We start from the raw sequence: 23,574 nt of genomic DNA, 5'->3' as shown, positions 1-23,574 counted from the left end.
CACTCTGAGCACACACTGCTCTCCAGGCCTGTAAAGCCAGCCTTGCTCCAGCACCTCACCTCCAGAGAATCGTCCTATCTCTGCCCCTTGTGAAAACACAGACCAGCGTATCCCTCAGGGCTGGAAGCAGAGGCGAGGATGCTTCCCCGTGCCTCTATGTGCTCCTGGCCCACTACCATCACATCCTATAGGTTAGAACCCAGGTCTGGGCCACCCGGTTTTGACTATCTTGGCCCAGCCTCAACCTGAGCCTGGCCTTTAGTGGGTACCAGGCAGCAGAGGTGGCCTTTCTTTCCCATGCCATCCTTCTTTATTCCTATCTGTGTGTCAGTGTCCTGCATCCGGAGAGCAAGGTAAGAGTGTCTTACTCTCCGCAAGTCCCCCATAAGGACCTTGTACCACCATTCCAGGGGGAGCTGGGTGTTGTGGTGCATACTTGTAACCCCAGCACTAGGGACGTTGAGGCAGGAGAATTTTGAGGTCAGGCCTGGGCCACAGGAAGTTCCATACCAGTCTGAGTTGCGTAGGGAGACCCTGTCTCCAAAAAGCGGGGAGGGGTGCTGGAATGTAGCGCAGCAGTGGAGCATGCCCCTAGCATGTACAAGTCTGGCGTTAACACTCTCAACTCCAACACGAGGTTGACAGAGTGAAGGAGTGGATGCCGGGACAGTTGACTGTGGACCCCAGCACAGTCTGTGGGATTTGCCCTGCCTCACCTTCTCCACCCTCCTTTCATCTGCCCCTTCATAAAGTCCCAAGTCATACAGTAAAGTCATCCAAAATGTCAGTCACTTTGTACCCACACAGCGGTGTTTTTTTTCCCCCCGAGACAGGGTTTCTCTGTAACTTTGGAGTCTGTCCTGAAACTTGCTCTTGTAGACCAGACTGGGCTCAAACTCACAGAGATCCGCTTGCCTCTGCCTCCTGAACAAGCCATATCCTTTTACAGTATTGGTTGGAGCCGAGCTAGAACTCGGCTGTGAGGTAGCCAGAAAGTCAGGTTCAGAGAGGCTAGCTGCTTAGCCACCGCAGAAAGTTTTATTAAAGGGGGGGGAGCCTAGGAGAAAGGGGATGGGGCAAGTCAGAGGGGCAGGGTCCAAAGTTCAGGTAAGACACAGGTGTTGAGTACAGAATGACTCCAGTCCAGCGTCCTGTCTAGTTCCAGGTGAGGCACAAAAGAGAGTGAACGCGAGGGCCCGCTTTGTGGGCGGGGAATCTGAGACGGGAGGGCCAAGTCTTCAGGCAGAAGCACGAGTTCCTCCTTGTCTTCTCCGGAGGGAAGTGAGAGGGACGGGTTCAACATTCATGGGAGCCACAGGAGCCCTGGCAGCCAAAGCCCCCAACACAGCCCACCGAGCTGCAGAGAGTGCAAACACCGTCGGGGGCGCTCACATCCAGGCCACGGGAACAGACTCCTGGTGCCCGAGGTGGTGCAGAGACTGAGGTCAGGCCCGGACCTCGGGTAACATCGCTGCCTGGAGCTTCATGGAGAGTCACGTGAGAGGTGAGACCAAAGGACTCAGGAAAGCCCTCCTGCCCAACCCCTGCCAGGGAGGCCCACAGACTTCTAGACTCCCAAACACACAGGGAATCACCCCCTGAGAAGAAACACCCCCCTCCACAACTGTGATCTGCACAGACAGACAGATAAATCCCTGCTGCCTTCTCAGGGGACCGAGGGAATTGGGGTGGGGGGTGGCCAGAAGAGCTTACATCTTACCCAAGTACCTTACCTGAGCTCTCTGCCCCAAGTCCCAGATCAAGCCTGTGTGACAAAAAGAAGCCACAGCTAACTCAGTCTGCCTGCCAGGTTCCCAAGACAGACACCTCTGACTCCCACACCCCCAGACCAGATAAGCCTTTACCCTGCAAGCTCCTTGGGTCTGGTCTTGGTACCTACACTATCTCCTGTCTGACACTGACTCCGCCTGCACCAGTACTAGGGCCTTTTCATTCAGGAAGCTATTCAGGTGTGGGAAGAATGACACCCATCCCCTCACCTCCTGATCCCTCACCTCTGCTGCTGGCCCTCCAGCAGCCTACGGTAGGTGGCGATCTCAAAGTCCAGGCCCAGCTTGACGATCATGAGCTCCTGGTACTCACGGAGCTGCCGTGCCATGTCCTGCTTGGCCCGCTGCAGGGCGGCCTCCAGCCAGGCCAGTTTGCCATTGGCGCTGCTTGAGACCACATGCTGCCCAGCCTCCACGTCTTTGGCTTTCTCTAGTTCACAGGGCTGGGCATGGAGCAAAGACTAGAGAAAGAAAGATACTCTCAGCCTCATTTCCTCCTCCGGCCTCAGAAGGCCAGCCGTTACTCAAAGCCCTGAGGTCAATGTGGGTGTGAAGAGGATCTGTGGTCGGGAAGAAGTGAGGCTTGCTCTGAAATTCGTGTGTTTGTCTCAGTATGTCTAAACCATGAGATAAAAAGAAAGAAAGAAAGAAAGAAAGAAAGAAAGAAAGAAAGAAAGAAAGAAAGAAAGAAAGGAAAGAAAAACACCTGTCCACTCCCTGCACTCAAGATGACACTGGGGGTCACCAATTGGGATGGCTAAGGATTCTGTGTCTCAATGATGGTGCTACTCACGTGAGTTAAGATTAAAGATAATGTCAAATACTCTTTATCAAAGAAACTGAGCCGGGTGGTGGTGGTGGTGCACACTTTTAATTCCAGCGCTCAGGAAGCAAAGGCAGGCAGATCTCTGTGAACTCAAGGCCAGCCTGGTCTACAGAGCGAGTTCTAGGACAGGCACCAAAGCTACACAGAGAAACCCTGTGTCAAAAAAACCAAAATAAATAAACAGAAAAACTGGTTTAGTGTTTCCTAAGGAATGAGCAGAATCTGGAGGCTTTGTAATCCCAGCTATTCAAGAGGCTGAGGCAGGAGGATCAAAAGTTCAAGGCCTTCCTAGACCCCAGAGAGTGCAAGACCAGCTCAGGGAAACTCAGGGAGACTTCACACTGAAAGGGATAGATATCTGGGAGCAGCTCAGTAGCAAAGTGCTCACCACTATGGGAATAACTCTGGGCTCTTCCCCCAATACCACCCAAATCAGAACAGAAAATCTCCTTTCCCATAGGAGCCAGAGTGCACATCTCTAGAAACAGTATTTATAACACATGCTTGGTGAGGGTGCCTGCTGCCTGGGTAATCGGGGCAGCTTGGCTAGTGGGAGACTCAACCACTGTGGGCCTTCCCACCCTTTCTGTCACCACTAGAACCACAACCAGGTCATTTGCCTCAAAGCCACCAGTTTCTGGACAAAGGACCCTACACCAAGAATACACCTCAAGCCTAAGACACTTGGATCTGCCAAAAGTAAAACCAGACCCTGAACAGAAAGCCCTGGACAGGGGCACAGGATGAGCCAGGTAGATCAATAGAGAGGACTTCATGGGTAGAAAGAGGAGGCTGGAGGGCAAGAGGCTGGGAGAAGAAAGGTGTCCGTGAGCATCCTCTCCCGGAACACCGGGGCCTCAAACACCTCCAGGGTCTGCCTGACGAAGAGGAAGGCCAACACACAGAATCCTGTTCTCCGACAGACTTGGTCTCTCCCACTCCTGCTAAGGCAGGACTTCCACATGCTTTCGGTCTTTTCTCCAGTGACACATTCCTTCTTCAAGAAGTGTGGAGTCAGAGTCCTTCCTCTGCTGCAGGACAGGCGCGGGGTCAGGAGTGGCAGAGCTGGGGGCGGCACACAGGAAGCTGCTGGGCCCTGTGAGGAGTCAGATCTTCCCACCAGGTTGCTACTGCCAGTTCTGCGTGTTTCCTTTGGTTTTGGACGGGGAGGGGGGCTTTTGCTTCTCTGTGTTGTGTCGTTTTTGTGGGTTTGCTTGTTTGCCTTAGGACAGTGTCTCACTCTGTTTAGTCTAGACTTGCCTGGACTTCATTGTGCAGCCCAGACTACCCTCATCTGGAAATTCTTCTGTTTCAGCCTCCCAAGCACAAGGATTAGGGCTCCATTTTATCATTGATTTTTCAGCGAGGGACTTGAGAACCAAGGCCTTTGGCAGGCTAGGCAAACTTTCTGCTGATGAACCAGAACCCAAGCTAATAAGCCTTGTAGCTCAGATCCTCGTGAACTCACCCTACAGCCCTAGGAGGCCTGGAGCTTGAGGTCCTCTGAGCACAGGAGTCACAAATGTGTGCTACAACACCCACCTTGACTGTCACATGTTTAAGAATAAACTGGACAACTGAGTTTCTGGTGAATCTTGTCATTTCTGAACATAGCTCAGAATTATTACAAGGTAAAACAAAAACCAAACAAAGGGAAGGCCAAGCGATATGCGTTGATATGTAATTTCTTGGTTAATTATCTTTCTATATAAAACAGCCCAGGCAAAGGGAAGCATGAGTGGCACATGCAGCCACCATCCTATGTGCTAAGACACACACATTGCACACAGGCACACACACACTCAAACATACACACACATACACTCTCATACACATATACATATTCACACAAACACACACACATACACTCTCCCACACACACTCTCACATACCACACATACACTCACACACACTCTCACATACCACACACATACACTCTCCCACACACTCTCACACACATACATTCTCCCACACACTCACACACACATACACTCTCTCACACACACTCTCACACACATACATTCTCCCACACACACTCTCACATACCACACATACACTCACACACACACTCTCACATACCACACATACACTGTCACACATACTCTCACATACCACACACACACATACACTCTCCCACACACTCACACACACATACACACTAACACTCACACACACACATATTCACACACATCACACACTAACACAAGCACGCACACACATACACTCACACACACATATTCACACATATCACACACTAACACAAGCACACACACACATACACTCTCACACAATACACTCACACATACCACACACATACACTCTCCCATCCACTCACACACACATACATTCTCACACACACTCACACACACAGCATACACACATACACTCTCACCTCTTCCAGAGGATGAGGGACCTAGAGAAAGTGTCGTGGCGATGGCACCTCCCACAACTCGCTCTCACCTGGCTCTGTGCACTCCCCACTTCCTTCTTCAACTGCTGAATGGCTTGGTTGAGTCTGTTCAGGGCCTCCTTGCTGTGCTGAGGGCCCTGCACACAGTTTTGTCCAGTGCTTTTCACCTCCTCACACTGGGATGGGGCAGCAGAGCACAGGTCAGGGGAGCGGCGAAGACAAGGAGAAAGGAACCCCCGTGCCCACCAGACATCTCTTGTCCCCACCAGCCTCTTCTCTGAGCACCCAGTTCTCCATCCGTGTTATTGGGAGAATTTAGTGAGTTCCATGGGCCAGACTGGGAGGCAGCAGAGAGAGCCTGGTGTCGACTCTAGGGATCTGTCAAGGGGCTTTAGGGGCTGGGCAACCCGGAGTTCATCCCAAGAACAGGGCAAGTTAAGCTCTGTGGAATCAAGCTCTGAAACTTAGTACATATGCCCATCATTAGGAAAACCCAATGGTAACTCTTAATTTCAAAAAACACTTTAAATTTTTAAATCTTTTTGTGGGGTGTTCGTGTGTGTGTGTGTGTGTGTGTGTGTGTGTGTGTGTGTGTGTGAAAGTGTGTATGGAGGGCAGAGATCAGATCTGAGTGTTATTCTGTAGGACAACCGTAGGCCTTGGCTGTGTGTTTTACTTTGGGTTGTTTGTTTGTTTGTTTGTTTTTGAGACAGGGTCTCTTACTGGAGTTCAGGGCTTGACAATTAGGCTAGGCTGGCTGGTCAGAGAGTCCCAGGGATCCCCCCACCTCTGCCTTCCCAACTTTAGGATTACAAGAACATACCATCAAACCCAGATTAAGACTTGGGTTCTAGGGATCAAATTTGGGTCCTCATACTTGTACAACAGGCACAGCCTTCATGGACAGAGATACCTCCCCAGCTGCTCAGACTACGTTTTAGGTGACTCTACACTCTACACTCTACACTCTACACTCTGAAGGAGGGATGACCCAAGCCTCCACCCTGACAAGAAACTGCTCACATCAGCACAGTACAAATTTCACAGGCAGAACACAGGAACAGACAGAGCCTGGTGGTAAAACATCACCTCCATAAATGTCTCTTGTACCCATTGACCCTGTTGCATGTGCCCAGGGTAAGTGGGCTACAGCTGACGGCTGCAGTTGACAGCCCTTAGACTCCTAGTGGAGTCCAGGACCCTCAATCCACGCGACTAACAAGCCTGTAGGCAAGTCTCACCATGGTCAAGGAACTGTGACTCCTCCACGCCTTTCGAGCACCAAAGCCTAGCTTCAACCTGAAGAGCTCACAAAACCCTCATCTCTGAGGACTCTCTCCCCCTCTGGGAGCTCTGTGACCTCACCTGGTTACAGTTGCCAAGTTCTGATTGGAGTTTTCAGAGGCAAGGGTGGAAGGAGAAGGCTGGAGGGGAGGCTTCCTCCTATAGGATTTAGTTCACTGTGACTATCTCATACTTAGAGTAATTCTAGCTTTTTCTTATAAAAATGGTGCGCACATGGGGCTGGAGACATGACTTGGTCATTAAAGGGATTTGCTGCCCTTGCAGAAGGCCCAGATTCTGTTCCCAGCATCCAGATTGTGGCTCACCACCATCAGAACTCCAGTTCCAGGGGATCTGACATCCTCTTCTCATTGCTGTGGGCACCAGGCACAGGGGTCATGCACAGATAAACATGCAGGTAAAACACTCATACACACAAATAATTCTAAAAAATATTTAAGATGGTGGCGCATGCTTCACGGTGCACGTGCATACAGCCAGGAGTAGAGTTGCAAGGCTAGGCAGATATCCAGCTTGGCAAGAGGATAGAAAATTATTTTCTATTTTCTAAATTTGTTTGAATTCATTCATTGGTAATGTATAAAAGATATCCTCTTCAATATGTACCACCTTTTTATTTTATCTTATGGGCATTGATGTTTTGTCATGGGTGACAGGTCCCCTGAAACAGTTACAGACAGTTATGAGCTGCCACATGGGTGCTGGGAATTGAACCCAGGTCCTCTGGAAGAGCAGTCAGTGCTCTAAACTGCTGAGCCTTTTCTCCAGCACTTGTGTATTAACTTTTAACAGTTAAAAAAAAAGTAATTGTATTAGTTACTTTACTTGTTCCTGGGACAGGAAGGGTTAATTCTGGCTCACAGTTTGGTGGTGCAGTCCATCATGGCAGGGAAGCCCAGCAGCAGGAGCCTGAAACTGATGCTCACCGATCTGCAGTCGGGAAGCAGAGTCATACACACCCATGCCAGGTTCACTTTCTCCTTTCTATTTAACCCAAAACCTCAGTCCATAGAATGGTGCTGCCCATATTTAGAGTGTGTACTCCCAACTCAGTCAACTTAATATAGAAACTCCCTTCCAGATGTGCTCAGAGGTTTGTTTCCTATTTGAAATCCCACCAAGTTGATGACAAAATTAACCATCACAATAATAGATCCTGGTTTGGGTCCGACTTTGAACTCTGGCGAAGGGTGTGTCTCCAGCTTGCTCTCCTTCTAGGCTGTTTGTTTTTCTGATGGGATTGTGAGTGTTCTTTATGTTCCGGGAAGTGCCACTTTTCACAAGGACAACAAACACTATCTTCAAGTTTATAGCTTCGTTGTTCTCTCTCGTTTTTAACTAAATCTCAATTGTTTCATTTTACCAATAAAGAATCAAGAGCCAGATGCTGGGGTGAAAACCTGCTAGCTCAGAGAGGCAGAGAAAGCAGCTGACTGACCTTCCTCCTCCACCAATGTCCCAGAACATTCTCCTACTCAAAACTCCTCAAACTGAATGATCCTCCCTTCTACTTCCTGTGTGTCTCTCTATCCATCCTCCTGACTCCCTCTTGCTCTCTATGGTTTTATTTTTCCTGTCAACTGGTTGCTTGCTCTGCCTCTTGACCTATGGCTGGTTTTATTTAATCCTGTTTACAATATTTAAGCAGAAAGCTCTTATATTAGAGGTATGTTCTAGGACTGAGCCACACACAACTAGAAACAAGTTTTTGTAGTCAATAATGCAATCTTGGGATCCACAGTGTGATTAAATAGTCTGGAACACTCTATGGCTTATTTTGATAAATAAAAGCACTTAGTCTTAATGTAATTTAATATTTTTTTATTATCTTCTGTGCCTTGTTGCCCTTCTTTCTAGTATGATCACATGAAACAAATCCCTTCCCTGCTTTCACATTACTTGTTTAATGGGCTTACTGAAGATGAGTGTTCGAGGCCGGCTCACTGGAGCTGACCCCTGATAACTGCAGCTCACTGGAGCTGACCCCTGATAACTGCAGCTCACTGGAGCTGACCCCTGATAACTGCAGCTCACTGGAGCTGACCCCTGATAACTACAGCTCACTGGAGCTGACCCCTGATAACTCCAGCTCACTGGAGCTGACCCCTGATAACTCCAGCTCACTGGAGCTGACCCCTGATAACTCCAGCTCACTGCAGCTGACCCCTGATAACTCCAGCTCACTGGAGCTGACCCCTGATAACTCCAGCTCACTGGAGCTGACCCTTGATAACTTCAGGGACACAGAAAACATTTTCTAGGTCTTTGTATTGTGTTTGAAGATCTTGAGGCTCTTGAGAGTGGAGTTTTTCTCAAACATTGGATATTATATATTTTCTCCTGCCTCACCTTCCTTTCCTTCTAGGCAGCCTATTACAAGGATGGTCAGTTATTTACTGGCCTTCAGACCCCTGAGGTGCTGCTATTTTTCCTTTGGTATTTTTTTCTCTATTCATTGGGTTAGAACATTTTTACAATCTGACTCCAAAATCACTGCCTCTACTATTATATGAGCAACACAGACAAAGGTAGCTTCCAGGACATTAAAAAACAGAATACTACACTTCAGCGACCCAAACCTCTTAGGTAAGAACTAAGGTACATCTTTCTCCGGGAAGACTGGATGACCTACTTCTCTCATTACTTTAAGCCATTTAACCATAAAATGTTGTATACGCCTTATTCCACGATGTATACTAATTGCCTCCTAGCTCTTTCACTAACCCACACACACCTGACCCTTACTGTCTTACAAGACCAAAGAATGGGACTGCCCTCATGGCACCATCCCTGCTCACGGCTGTGCCCTTTTGGAGTGGTACATTTAATTTGCATATTCCATTGGAAAAATCAAGAGTTGCCTCCAGCCAATATATTCCAAAAAAAAAAAAAAAAAACAGGGAGGGCAGGCACTGGGTTAGATGTGTAGGCAGAGCAATGTAGAGGCCCACATAAACTGGACACAGATCAGGAAAGATTGCCCATGGGCTTATGTCCATTATCAGAGCCTCCTGTAAGTGACACACTCAGCTTCCTCCATTTTCCATAAGGGAAGAATTGCTATTTGCTCTGATCATGGAAACCCAATTTCTCTAGGACTTGGTTTTTAAGTTTTACTTTAGTGTGTATGTGCATGTATGTGTGTCCACACTCGAGTGTGCCACACGTGTCAGATGTCTGCAGAGGCCAGAAGAGAGTGCCATACTCCCTGGAGCTGGAGTTAAGGAATGTTGTGTGTTGTGGGGGCTGCGAATGGTGCACTGGTCTCTGAAAGAGCAGGGAGCGCTGATAACTGCTAAGCTATCTCTCCCAGCCTGCGGGCTCCTAATGTGCCCATCTTTGACATATACAGTCTATTGTTTGGGAACCATTTTTTTGAGCTTTTTATTTCAGCTAAAATTTTACACTTTATTTTGTCCTATTTTAAATTAACTTCTTGTACTCAATGAGATCAAACGAGCGCTTTGAACATGTCTGCGTCAGTTTCCTTGAAGTCTGCTAAATTCATCACCTTGGCATCCTGAGGTTCATTTCTGTGACTTCTCTGGGCCTCGGTAAAGGAAGATCCAAAGAACCCCTACCCTTTAGGTCTATGGGGTTAAATTGTCCATTCATGGATGGGGTCTGCTGATCCAACCACTCACCTTGATTACGACCAGCTTAGTCTCACTCGTGGTCCTCGCAGATGTCAACTCCATCCCTGCAGAAGGAGAGAGATGCGAGCAAGGGGAATCAGGCGGTGCCGAGAGCCTTTTAATGTCCAGCTATTATTCATATTTTTACTTTTGTCATTTCTCTGTGGATTTCATATCATGCATTCTGATCCCTCTGATCTCCTCATCCCTTTGATCTGCCCTCTGCCCTTGCAGCCTCCCCACCGCCAAATCAACAACAAATTTGAAAGAAAAAACAAAACAAAGACAGAAGGAAAATCTTGTCATAGAAGCTGTAGTGTGGACCACTGAATCACACAGTTTACCCCCTTAGTCTGTTTGTCTTTACTTGCAAGAGTCATGGGTCTGGCTTGAGGCCTCTGGCTTTTGCTATGCCACTGATAATGGGTTCTCAATGGGACTCCTCTTGGATATCCTGTTGTTGTCCTGTGTCGTGGAAAACCTGTAAAGATTTCAATCTTGTTGTTTTAACATAATAAATAAGTTTCCTAGGTTTAGGATAGCTCATTGGTAGAATGCTTGCCTAGCATGTTCCAAGTCCTTAATTCAGTCCCTACCAGTGAAAATGTAGCTTTCCTGAGCTTAGATCTAGAAAAAGGGGTATAGCATGTACCATGTGGCAGGAATGGGGTCTTTCATCTCTGTGCTCGGGAAATCAGCATAATCAGGCTACAGTCAGTGCTCAGAAGAGGCGTGCAGGATGCGTGAATGGACGGATAGAGGACGGGGCGTCCTGGCTCATTTCTGTGACTTCGCAGCTGTGGCGAGAGAATGGTTTGCTTGGCTGCAGTATCAAATCATACCCGTTATTTCTGGGAAGGTCACAGTCAAGAGCAAAGAGAAAATAAAGACTCCCCGACTTGCTCACTTCTGCTCCTTTATAGAGATTGTCCACTAAAAAAGTCACCGCTCTCCTGAGTGTGGTGGCACGCAACCTCAAACCCAGCACTCAGAAGGCGGGAACTCTGCGTTCAAAGCCAGCCTGATGTACATATCAAGTTCCAGCACAGCTACAGCTACATAAAGAGACCCTGTCTCAGGAAACAACAACAAAAACCACACATTCTTAAGAACTCCTGTTCTAGTCCCACCTCTCTGTCCCCGAATGTCTGGCCACCCCTCCATCAGACTGGGAGTTCTCCCATGGACTGAAGATTTGAAAAGGATACAGGGCAAGACAATAGCCCTGCCCCTTACTTTTGCATAACTGGAGACTGAACCTAGAGCCTTGTAAATGGTCAGCCTAGAAGCTACACCCACAGAGCTCCAGGACTTGCTAATGAAGACTGCCAGCAGACAGGATGGTGAGGAAGAGCTGCGAGAAGTCTCTAAAGCTATGTCCAGAGGAGCCCAGACCAAAGCCCCCCTAGAGGCCACATGTGGCAAGAGATGCTGAAATGGGGTGCAGAGGAAATGCAACTGAAGACGTACCCGGACGCCGCTGTCGGAGTCCCGAACCAGCCACCTATGGTCACCGGTGGCTCTAGGCCGGAAAGGATGGAGTCAGAGGAGGAAGAACGCCATCATTGCCGCCTGTTTATAACTCCAGACTCAGGGGTCCTCTGCCTTCCTACGTGCGGTGATCACTTTGTCACTTACAGGCCTGGAGAATGTCGGCCATTTCCCCTCCCCTGGAGTTTACCCCATCGAGATGTTGCTTTGGCTATCCTGCGCTCTGGTAGTTCTGACATCTTAGCAGGCTTCTTCCTGGGTTGAGGGCCTGAGTGTGTCCACCAGGGCCTTGCGTGCCGCACTCTGTGAAGTTATCCCAGCAGCAGGGGAAGCCACATTGGGCTGCATCCTTTGGATTATTAACCAAACTCAGAACCTTGACTTTTCAATTGGGCCACAGGATGAGCCGCGGCCAAGAATAAATGATACGCCATCTCACTTTGTGGAAACTCTGAGATAAAGCACCTCTCAGGCGCCTCCCCCCCAGGCAGAGCTCCAAGGGTCAAGTTCTCAAGGTAATCTGGGACACTTGGACCCTGGCATGGCCCGAGGGAATGTGTCAATCTCTACCAGAACATGGAGGTCCAGCACGCAGCCAAATTATTCTTTCTCCTTGAGGACCCATGGGCTTGGTGACCCTGCATGAGCATCTGATTTGGGAGTTCCAAATACCTGTGTCTTTAAGGACTACAGCCAGTCCACCTGCCTCCATCCTTCCCACGTGCTGTCAAGATTTCTTAACCCCGCTACATGCCTCTCACTCAATGTGCACAAAAGTCCACGACTACTCTAGAATTGGTTCTGTTACTTTGGGCTCCTTTCAGGAGGCCTTGTCTCACAAACTCTGAGTCCATCTACCAGATCTTGAACTGAAAGGGGAAACTGAGGCCTCCCCAGACCTGGAAGAACAGGTGAGGCTGATGGTGGTGGCTGTTGTTGATGACCAGGGCACCCAGAGTGACCAGCAGGTGAAGGAGAAAGAAGAGCAGCTACCGTGGATTGACAGCGTAGCTGCCCACCAGCTGTGTGCTGACCCTGCGTGGACACCTGTTGTGGAATATTATCTTAACTAGGTAAAGAGGTGGGACATTAGGACTTTAGCTGTGTGAAGGTGTGCCAGTTTTGTTTATGCTACATTTATTTTAATTAATTGTGTTTAATTATGTAAAAATGTATTGCATTTTTTTCACCTTGCCTGCCTAAGGCAACTGTCTGGTTTACTAAAGGGCTGAATGGCCAATAGCTAGGCAAAGAAAGGATAGGCAGGGCTGGCAGACAGAGAGAATAAATAGGAGAAGAAATCTAGACTTGAGAGAAGAAAGACAAGAGAGAAGTGGGTAAGAAACCAGGCAGTCAGACACAAGAAGCAGTAAAAGTAAGATATACAGAAGGAAAGAGAAATAAAAAGCCCTGAGGCAAAAGGTAGATAAAGAGAAACAGGTTAATTTGAATGAAAAGAGCTGACCAGAAATGAGCCTAAGCTGGGCAGAGCATTCAAAACGAGTAATAAGTCTCTGAGTCATGATTGGGGAGCTAGTTGATAACCCAAAAGAACAAGCCTGGTAGAGACACCCCTCGCTTAATCCTCATGGTGTCCTGGACAAGTCTGATTACGTTAGTGCCAGCAACAAAGGAAACTGAGTCTCAGATGAAATCTGTGATTTATCTCAGGTGGGAAGTGGTGGAGCTGAGGTGCATTCGATCGTTTGATTCTATACTCGACAACTATGCCATGGAGAAAGAAGAGGTAGAAGCATTGATGTTTGTGGTGATTTAAAAAATGGCTGCATAGGCCCATAGGGAGTGGTATTATTAGGTGGCATAGCCTTGTTGGAGTAGATGTGGCTTTGTTGGAGGAAGTGAGTCACTGGGGTGGATTTTGAGGTCTTTTATTGGAAGTTCAAACCAGGCCTTGTGGCTTACAGTCACTTCCTGCTGCCTGCAAACCCAAATGTAGAACTCTTAGCTACATCTCCAGCACCATGTCTGTCTGCATGCCACCATGTTTCCTGCCACGATGATAGTGAACTAAACCTCTGAAACTGTAAGTCAGTCCCAATTAAATGTTTTCCTTTATATAAGAGTTGTTGTGGTCATGGTGCCTCTTCACGGCAATAAAACCCCAACTAAGACAATGTTCAAGATATTTCAAAATGAAATTACCAGAAGTAGTGCGCGTGCACGCATGTGTGCACGCGCGCGCGCGCGCGCACACACACACACACACACACCACGTACTCTCTCTGCTCTGCTCTCTAATCTTGGTACTTTCTAACTCCACATATTCTTTAGCTCCAACCAAAGAGCCCTCTCCTCCAAGAACTTGCCCTGACCTGGCCCCAAGCCCCAATGTGGGAGGTTCACCCAATGAAAAATTCATATGACTTGGGGTTCCAAGGTCAGTCAGACCCCTGTGAATGCCCACCCCGTCCCTTCAGCCTCCTCATCACACTCTGAGCCTGGCTCCTGGTGGGCATGATGACCAAGACAAGAGAGCAACCCCACCCGAATGCCAGCTGAAAGGCCAAGGACAGTTTCCAGGGTTGAGACTGGGGAAGCCCTTCCCCTCCCCAGCACCAGTCACCTCTTACCCCCTGGCGGAGATGCCTGTCCTGGGTTGCCTCTGACATTCTCATGATTCAGCCTGCTTCCTTCCCAAGTTCTAAGAAAAATAGAGGAATCTTAGGAGCATGCTTTCCTAAGGCTGGATAAGAATTAGGATGAAGATTTGGGGGGACCATAGTGGCCTCTGTGTCAAGCTACCCCTTTCGGCTTGTATACTTAGCAGTCTCAGCTCAGCCACAGCTCTTCCAGTTTGTGCTGGCTGACTGCTCTAGCACCAATGGTCTCCTCAAGACCCAGAAAGGCTCCACGCCAGAACTGTGCAAGCCTATCACACATCTGATTTAAATACTCATACATCAGAGGAATGCCCCCAGGAAGGACTCCTCAACACTATTGTTCCCAAAAGAAAATTGAAATGTGGGCTCACTGGAGGATCAAGTTATCAGCATGCACAAGGTCCTAGTTTTTATCCCCAACAAACTGATAAAAAGGAATATATACAATCTTGAATCAGATATGGTAGCACATATCTTAGGAGAATAGAGTATTCAAAGCCACCCTGAGCTACAGATAAAACCTCGCCAAAAAGAAAAAGAATCTTACATCCAAGACACTGGAGTTGTGGGACTATCTCATGCACACAACCATGGTTGGGCTAAACTGATATGAAACAATCCCAGGCTGGACCAAAACAACCCAACCCAAGGGAGAATGTAAAAAGACAGCAACAGTGACAATGGGACACTCCTCAGAAATGAGATGCCGGGCTGCCCGTGATGATCTTGGAGTTCCCAGATTTAATTACTGCATACACAATAATAGCACGGCTTTAAAACAAAGGAAGCGCGGGTGACATGCATGCTTCCCTTTAATGCTGGCTGCTGAGTACACACTCGGTTTCCGCTGCTAATAATGGGACACATAATTAACCTCCTTTGTCATGGTTCTGGCCGCCTAGAGTCAGTGTCCTTGACCATCAGTGAACTGAGGGGAGTCAGGAGAAGCCCAAATCCTGCCTCCAAGAACTCAGCCTCACTCCTGCTCCCAGCACTCAGGCACACGCCCTGTAGAGACAGCGTTGAGCAGCCCTGGACTCGGAACCTTCCACATGAGTCCTATACCACTATGGGCTCATCTTCCTGAGCAGGTGAACGGGCACAGTCTCTGAAGAAAGCCTGCGTAGTCAGGAGAAATCAGCTGTTAAAACTGAGCATGGTGGCCAGCACCTGCTGTGCCAGCATTTGGGAAGTAGAGGCAGGAGGATTAAGCTACACAGTGATTTGGGGCCAGTTGGGACTACATGAAACCCTGTCTCCAAAAACAAGGAAAACCCCCCTACGGTGAGCTAGGCAGGATGTTGGTAAACCCAACAGTATTACTGGTTTCCCTCTCCAAGCTGCGTGGAGAAGGGTACAAAGGCAAGAGGAGGCAGGAGCTGGGCTGTGAGAGGGAGAAGAGAAAGTGTCTACCCAAGGGGACACAGGAGAAATAACAAATTAATAATAGTGGAACAAATAGATAAACAACAAACATTGCAGGAGCTCTTAGTAAGTGCTAAGTCTCACCCTGGAGGCTTTCGGGTCCATTATCCCATTAGTTCCTCCCAGCCGCTCTCGGGTGGACATTATAATTATTATCCCTTTATCCCTACTCCCCACGGGACATCTAAGGCTCAGGAAGATTATTCACCTGCCCAAAGTCGTGACATGAACTTGCCCATAACTTCAAAGGCCTTGTCCCTCATCACACATGCGCTCATGCTCCCCCTACCCCCCCCACACACACTGAACTCAAAGGTCACTAGACACCCAAAGCCAGGATTTCCTAGTCTTCATGGTGAGACCAGCTGGGGTGGGGTGTGAGCCAGCCTGGGATGGACAAGGTGACACACTGAGTCCCAGCAGCAGGGCAGGAGAGTCCCACCCGATGCCTAGAGTACCAGGCCCTGGAGCTGACCAGGCGCTTCGTGGCACCATAAAGCCCAGGCGGGCGGGAGAAGAACGCTGTTTTATGGGGGCGGGCAGCCCCGGCTGCTTTGATTCCAACCTGCAAGCTCGTAAACGCTGGGGCGGAGGGCGCGCTGCCTTCTGCAGGATATAAGGCACAGCACCGGCCTTGGGGTCCAGATTGGCCCTGTATCACCTGCACACCATGTCCTGCTTCTCCCGTCTCGGAGCCTTCAGCTGCGCCTCAGCCTGTGGCCCCAGGCCTGGCCGCTGCTGCATCTCCGCAGCTCCCTACAGGGGGATCTCCTGCTACCGTGGACTCTCAGGGGGCTTTGGCAGCCGCAGCGTCTGCGGGACCTTCCGCTCTGGCTCCTGTGGACGCAGCTTCGGATACCGCTCTGGAGGTGTCTGCGGGCCCACGCCCCCCTGCATCACCAGCGTCTCTGTCAATGAGAGCCTGCTCACACCTCTCAACCTGGAGATCGACCCCAATGCTCAGTGCGTGAAGCATGAGGAGAAGGAACAGATCAAGTGCCTCAACAGCAAGTTTGCGGCCTTCATCGACAAGGTGGGTGTCCTGGCCCTTTCTGGAGCCTAAGAACCAATTAAATGGTTTTAGAAGCTCAGGCAGAATGGAAGCTCTTAGTTAACTTTAGCTGAGGAGATAAATCATGCCTCTAAGAACAGAGGGCAATTGAAGACTGATGCCTTTATACCCAGAAGAGAAAACGGCAGTGACAACATTGTCAACCACAGTGAGTCAGATTAGACCCAGTCCTCTATCGTCCTGTTCCACGGGCCCCTGAATTAAAGGGCCCAAGGCTCACTGTCGCAGGTCCGTCCAGTCAGGCTACACCCTGGAAAAGTGGTAAGAGTCAAGCAGTATGGATCCTGGGCCCAAGAACCTGTGGCCTTTGCCCAATGCCTACTTCCTCCTCTGACTCACTGGGTGACATGGAACAGTGTCCTCCTTGCTCCACCTCAGAGCCTCTGACCCGTGGCAGTGTGTGAGCTGGCCACAATCTTGAAATGGAAAGTAGAACTAAGACAGTCACAGGATCCTGTCGGCTAAGACACAGTAGGGAGGACCCTAGACACCGTTTCAGGAAGCTCCAGCCCAGGACTCCTCAGCTGTACTCAATGGTAGAAGGTGCACAGGGACCAGACCTGGCCGTAAGAGGTGGACCAGTCCTGCAGCCAACAGGCAACTCCGCTCCAGCTCAGGGTCTAGAAACCTAGAGGTCCAGGGCTAATCTGGCTTGCTGTTGTTCTTCTCCGCCAGCACAGTGGGTCTTGGCCACATGGGCACTTCTGTCTTCATGACCAGTGACATCTTTTTCTAAAATCTTTTCCAGTCTACATCATCCACATGGTCTCCAGAGACCTGTGAGTTCAGGTTCACTTGGGTCTGCAGGCCTCTTATGTGACAAGAGCCCCAGAACATTCACCCCTGCCTGTCTAATACCCCTCCCCCTGCCCAGGCCACCCTACCCACCTCATCCATTCTCAGTTGTTCACCAAGCTCCCTGGTCACCAAGAACATCACCTAGGCCACAACCTGTCCTGAGGAAGAGCGTAATGAAAGTCTCCCTTCCTTCCCCCTCCACTGCCCTGTGTTCTTTCCTCCGGGGAGCTTTCTTGATTCGCTCTGCCTTACCTGCAGTCTCTCAGTTACCCAGCACAGCTCCCTGCCTCAGTTTCCCCATCTGGGCCCACCTGAACAGACATTCACTTGCCCATCCATTGCACACCTCTTCAATGAGTTTTATCAGGAGACAAAGGCAGGTTGGTTCCCTGCCACAGACATCCTCCCTCTCCCATGGCAGGTGCGCTTCCTGGAGCAGCAGAACAAGCTGCTGGAGACCAAGTGGCAGTTCTACCAGAACCGCAAGTGCTGCGAGAGCAACGTGGAGCCGCTGTTCGAGGGCTACATCGAGACCCTGAGGAGGGAGGCTGAGTGTGTGGAGGCTGACAGCGGGAGACTGGCGGCTGAGCTCAACCACGCCCAGGAGGCCATGGAGGGCTACAAGAAGAGGTGAGGGCATGGATGGGGAGCTGGCACAGGATTCCACTTAAAGGGAAACCCAGGGCACAGGAAGTAAGATTGTTTCAGGAAAGTGTGTGGTCCCCAGCTAAGGCATTGCCAGATCCTGCCAGTCAGCTGAAGGGGAGCTGGTGTCATTGATCAGCTCTCTCTAGCTCAGCTGGAAGCTTCTAGCACTCTGCCACGCCTCTCTGGGGGAGGACACTCTCAGGCACTCTACCTGCTCCACCTGACTTTTGTCCAAAGTGTGAGGTCCTGGGGTATGTCCATCTGGGCCTTTATTTTCTTTTTCCCCCTCCTCAAATCTGTGCCTTGTGCCCTCTGTCCCCAGGTATGAAGAAGAAGTGGCACTCAGGGCCACTGCTGAGAATGAATTTGTGGCCCTGAAGAAGGTGAGTGACTCAGTCATCCTTCAGTCCAAACTGACACGTAGCACCTTTGCTGGGCCCTGGAGGCTAGTGCTTCCGAGTCACAAAGACTAACCCCGCATAGCCCTGGGCCTCAGCGCCCCATGCCAGCCTCACCTGGGGCACTGTTATCTCATGCTCATTAGTCTAGGCTTCTAATGCCCCTTGGGGCTGGGGCTGTCAATGGAGTGGGCACTTGATACGTTGTGGTGAAGGAGAGAGTCCCAGTTGCTAGGGCTCCCTGGACAGCCACAGTGGGAAACACATGATGAAGATGCCTAGTGTTGCTTGCTTCCTAAACGTGACTCCACCCTGTGGACTCACCTCCTGACCACCTGGATGAGGGGACTTCTGTGAGAACCTGAGGCCCAGATGCAGCGGGTCAGGCTAGGCTGCCCTGGGCCCTCAGTTCTGTCACCGGCCTGGTTCTTCTCTAAGATCCAGAACATAGTTGCAGGGCCCAGTCAGAAATGGCCCATTCTACACTTCCACACTAGACCCCACATTTTAGTGGCAAAGCCAGCTGTGGGTTTAGAGGACCCATTCCAGTGGCAAGAAGCAGGCTGTGCCTGGGATCCCCAGGTCTCCTTCCCTTCCCACTCCTCACCAATGACATAAAAGGTATTGCTCACTCCATGGCCCTGGGCCCTGGGATGACCATCAGGCCTCCCGAGAGGTGCTCAGCCTAATCACTGGAGAGGAGAGAAGCACTCTGAGCTCCCCGTGAACTCCTGCTTTGTCTTCCCTTTAGGACGTGGACTGTGCCTACCTCCGTAAGTCGGACCTGGAAGCCAATGCAGAAGCTCTGACACAGGAGATCGACTTCCTGCGGCGACTGTATGAGGAGGTGAGGGGACACAGGGCCGTGGGGCAGCAGGAGCCTGCAACACTTTGGGATGGACTTGCGACCACTTTGGTCTCTGAGCCTCTCAGCAGAGTCAGGGGACAGAATACTGTAGAGAGCTGAGACAGACCTCAAAGTGAAGAACTGTAGCTTGCATCTCATTGAGCATCCCTGGCTACTGTAACCACGGTGACCACAGCTAGTAAACCACAGGCTTGGGCAACAGCACCAAGCTGAGGTTACAGACATCAATTCTGTTTCGTCCTGCCTGTGGCATGATGTGGGGAGCACTGAGGGATGGTCCCAGGGGACACCAGGGCGTGACAGTGGCCACCAGTCTGAGACTATGGGAGAAGCAGGGGAGGAGAGAGACTGGGAGAAGGTAGGAAGCCAAGAGTAGGGGTGTGAACTAAAAAGAGCTTTCCTCCCCCTCCTCCCGCAGGAGATCCGAATCCTCCACGCCCACATCTCAGACACCTCTGTCATCGTCAAGATGGACAACAGCCGGGATCTGAACATGGACTGCATCGTGGCTGAGATCAAGGCTCAGTATGATGACATTGCCACCCGCAGCCGGGCAGAGGCCGAGTCCTGGTACCGCACCAAGGTGAGTGATCTGGACACTTGTCCCTTAGACGTGGTGATAGAAAGGATATGAGGTGTCCACTAGAAAAGGCTCGTTTGTCTAAGCATTCTGCGTCCTAAAGGACAGAAAAGAGCCAACAGTAGGGTGAGGCTTGCTGCCTTGCTCTACGGGCTAAGCACTCAACAACCTTACCCTCACTGACAGTATGTTCAGTGGGTGGACATCCCACCCTGAACTTCATGACATGTCCAATTCTTCTCAGTGTGAGGAGATGAAGGCCACAGTGATCCGGCACGGGGAGACTCTGCGCCGTACCAGAGAGGAGATCAACGAGCTGAACCGCATCATCCAGAGGCTGACGGCCGAGATTGAGAACGCCAAGTGCCAGGTAAAAAGCCCAACCCCCACCGCATGCCCAGCATGAGGAGTGAGTGGAGTCAGCTACCAGGGTTAGAAGCCAACACTAATATCAGCAGTTTCCTGAAAAATGCTTTCATTCCTATTGCACGGGGACGATGCCCCATGTGGAGATGCAGGGACTTTCCTGGTCCCCAGGTCAGAATGAGGCTGAGAGAATACCAGTGGTTTGTAAGGTACTGGGAAATAGATTCTGAAACCATTCCTGGTACCCACAAGTCACAGGTTTAGGGTAAACAGTTTAATATCCAGCCTAGGTTCTAGGTCAGGAGTCACACACTCAGGCAAACAGAGTCTGGGATTATGTGCAACAGGCTAGTGTAACCAACTGAAAAACAAAGAGCAGAACTGATCAGACCCAATAGGAACAGGTAACAAGGGTGCGCAAGTCTAGCATGGTGAGGCCTCTTAACTTTTTCAAAAAAAGCCAGAATCTGCACCAGTAGGCTAATGTCTAGAATTGAAGACATGGCACTAAGAATAGGAACTTTTAGCAGTGAATGCTGGGATTTGGCCCTTGAACATAGAACAAGGAACTTTAACAACCCTCCCTGTACCCCAGAACACCAAGCTGGAGACCGCAGTGACCCAGTCTGAAGAACAGGGAGAGGCCGCCCTCACTGATGCCCGCTGCAAGCTGGCTGAGCTGGAGGCTGCCCTACAGAAGGCCAAGCAGGACATGGCCTGCCTGCTCAAGGAGTACCAGGAGGTGATGAACTCCAAGCTGGGCCTGGACATCGAGATCGCCACCTACAGGCGCCTGCTGGAGGGCGAGGAGCACAGGTGAGCTGAGAGGAACCATGTGGGGGTTCATTTGAGGGCCAAATTGTCCTGTAAGAACAAGCTGGCTAGGGCCTGTCAGTCCTTACATGGAAGGGGCAGAGACCCTGGGCCTCCTGGCTAACGGTTTGGGCACAAGTGTGACATATAGCTCTGACCACACGACTCCAGGCCAGGCTTCAACAATAATGGTTTCCTATCACATATCCTATGTTCTATATCAAGTGCCCATTTATAATCCTCCATCCTGTCAGGTAAGTACCATTTTTCCTATCCAAAAACAGAGAAGGAATGACTCAATGTTCAGATCCTTTCCCAAGTCCACAAAGTTGCTAAGCTGCAGAGCTGGGACCCAACACTAGGTCCTGGACTTCTGAAGCCCATTTGGAGTTTCCCTGGAGTCGGCCTCATGTACAATAAGGATGCTGTGCCCTGTATACCCGTAGCTCTGCCTCATGCTTACTGTGAGCATCTATTGGCATTCAGCAGGCTCAGGCACTGATGGCAGGTGGTGTGTGGAAATCACGATTCCACTCACTACTGCTCTAAACCAGGAGGGCTGGTCTCCGTGAATGGGGACACTTTAAAGTCAGAAAATGAACATTCCAAGATTTGGGGAGCCCTTCCTGCCTCTCAGGAGGTAGTTCCAACCTAGAACAAAAGCTGACCTTGTCTGTCCCCAAGCAACTATCTCAAGAACCCAGCTCACTGCTTAGAACTAATGGTGCTTTCTTTCTCCTCAGGCTGTGCGAGGGTGTGGGCTCCGTGAATGTCTGTAAGTATCTGCTGGAAAGGCCCCCTAAAAATGACTCTGGGGTTGGGTAAAGCTGCAGCATGGGCCTACCCCACCGAACCTCCAATGTTTCCCAACATTCATAGTCTTTCCTCTTCCCCAGGCTCCTCCCTAAGGACTACTGGGCAGGAAGTGGGGTGGAAGGTGGGGAAGTAAGGGTTGCAAGTCCAGAGAAGGAGGACTGGGGTAGCTTCAAAAACAGTTGAGCACCCATTAACTGGTGGCCACTAGACACTGCAGTCCAGGGAAATGGGTCCAGATGTGCCATGAGGTTGAAAGAACAGGACATGTCATGTTAGCCACTGATCCCTTGAGGAGGACACAGGCACCTCATGTGCATGTGAAGCCCTCAGGCACCTGTGGTGGGTGGGTGACCCCAGCAAGCCCCTTATTCTTCCCTGTTCCTCTTCCCACAGGTGTCAGCAGCTCCCGTGGTGGAGTCACATCTGGGGGCCTCACATATGGCACAACCCCAGGGCGCCAGATTGCCTCTGGCCCCTCTGCCACTGGGGGCAGCATCACAGTGATGGCCCCTGACTCCTGTACTCCTTGCCAGCCAAGATCCTGCAACTTCAGCTGTGGGAGCAGTCGCTCAGTGCGCTTTGCTTAGTGTCAGGACCTCCAAATGTCTGCCCCAGAGTGGAGTGATGTGTGTATAAAAAAATGTGTGCTTGCTTCCAGAATAATCTAGATGTTCCTATGGGAGGAAAGAGTCAGGACCACTCTCCTCCACCTTCTCCTTTTAGGGAGCTGTTTCTTGGTTTTCCTTGGGCTTCACTTTAGAAGATATTCCCAACCTTCCGCTTAATTCCAACCTGTCTTCAAACACTTGTAATTAATTTGTATCATTCACCAAGCCCTCTAGGACACTACCTGCCACCCAGGGTGGCTAAACAATAAAACTTGGCCTTCAAGGGTCAAGGCACAGTCCTAACCACTCAGCCATTCCTCCAAAAACTAAAGCACCAGAGGGAACCCTGCCCAAGAAGCTCCCATTTCTGGCCCTAGAGGCAGCAAGCACCTGCCTATCTTTGGTTGTGTTTGGTCACCTCCCTGACTGACTGACTGCCTTCCTTGGGGCAATATGCTCTATCCATACTCCTTGGGTTGCTCCCAGAAAACAGTCTGTTTTCCAGGGATTCCTGCTACCTACAGCCCCTGGCTAGGGAGCTTTGAACTGGTCTTGCTATTCAGGGCACCTTTATACATTTCAAAGACTCCATATTTGCTCCAGGCCTCCCCTGCCTGCGCAGAAGGGAACTGCCCACGGGAGGGCTGATGGGACGGGGACTCTGAGGCCATTTTCTGGTTCTGTCTGTGGGTGCCTTGCCTTCTGGAGTGCCCCATCTGTGTTTCAATAAAGGCTGCTGCGGTGCAAGGGTGTGTGGTGTTTTGTGCCAGCGTCGCCACTCCCTGCTGGTTTGCCTGTCCAAGCCAACCAGTCCGAAGCCGGGAGGAGGGTTGTCTCCGGATACTTATCCACTCTGCACAGCACAGTGCTCAAGGCACAGGGGATGAGTTGGTAGGCCCCACACCCACATACAAAGAATCACAAGGCACTGAGGGACAGATTCTACCCTGGATGTGGACTTCACCACTCAGAGCTCTAAGACACCAGTAGTCCACTTCCTCCGTGTCCTGTTCCACACCACACCCAAGTTCAAAACTCCATGCCCATGCGGTCAAATACACAGACTCCTCAGAAGTCACATCCTTGATGATGGGCTGCATCCTG

General features: G+C 50.3%; 2 protein-coding genes across 5 annotated transcripts; one reads left to right on the top strand and one right to left on the bottom strand.

The window, feature by feature from the left end:
- Positions 1 to 1,016: 1,016 nt before the first annotated feature.
- Positions 1,017 to 19,433, bottom strand: LOC125410185 (keratin, type II microfibrillar, component 7C-like). Of its 4 annotated transcripts, none has more exons than XM_087899318.1 (7): positions 19,189 to 19,433; positions 10,334 to 10,447; positions 9,976 to 10,031; positions 5,077 to 5,202; positions 2,016 to 2,251; positions 1,734 to 1,765; positions 1,017 to 1,481 (listed from the first exon to the last, which is right to left on the bottom strand). In XM_087899318.1, exons 2-7 carry the CDS (start codon positions 10,344 to 10,346, stop codon positions 1,297 to 1,299), a joined length of 648 nt encoding a protein of 215 aa, XP_087755444.1. In that variant the 5' UTR covers positions 10,347 to 10,447; positions 19,189 to 19,433; the 3' UTR covers positions 1,017 to 1,296. The 4 variants fall into 4 exon arrangements, with proteins under 4 accessions (XP_087755444.1, XP_087755443.1, XP_087755446.1 ...); XM_087899317.1 differs by lacking the exon at positions 19,189 to 19,433 and adding an exon at positions 10,619 to 10,777; XM_087899320.1 differs by lacking the exons at positions 5,077 to 5,202; positions 19,189 to 19,433 and adding an exon at positions 10,619 to 10,812.
- LOC125410181 (keratin, type II cuticular 87) lies at positions 16,127 to 23,217 on the top strand. The gene is made up of 9 exons (XM_087899316.1): positions 16,127 to 16,536; positions 17,795 to 18,003; positions 18,344 to 18,404; positions 19,171 to 19,266; positions 19,706 to 19,870; positions 20,112 to 20,237; positions 20,829 to 21,049; positions 21,790 to 21,821; positions 22,256 to 23,217. The coding sequence occupies exons 1-9, from the start codon at positions 16,174 to 16,176 to the stop codon at positions 22,447 to 22,449; spliced, it is 1,467 nt and encodes a 488-aa protein (XP_087755442.1). The 5' UTR covers positions 16,127 to 16,173; the 3' UTR covers positions 22,450 to 23,217.
- Positions 23,218 to 23,574: the final 357 nt, after the last annotated feature.

This window comes from Myodes glareolus, chromosome 19 (assembly GCF_982192425.1).
Source record: "Myodes glareolus chromosome 19, mMyoGla1.1, whole genome shotgun sequence".
NCBI classification, from domain to species: domain Eukaryota; kingdom Metazoa; phylum Chordata; class Mammalia; order Rodentia; family Cricetidae; genus Myodes; species Myodes glareolus.
This window is presented reverse-complemented; position numbering and strand designations above follow the sequence as displayed.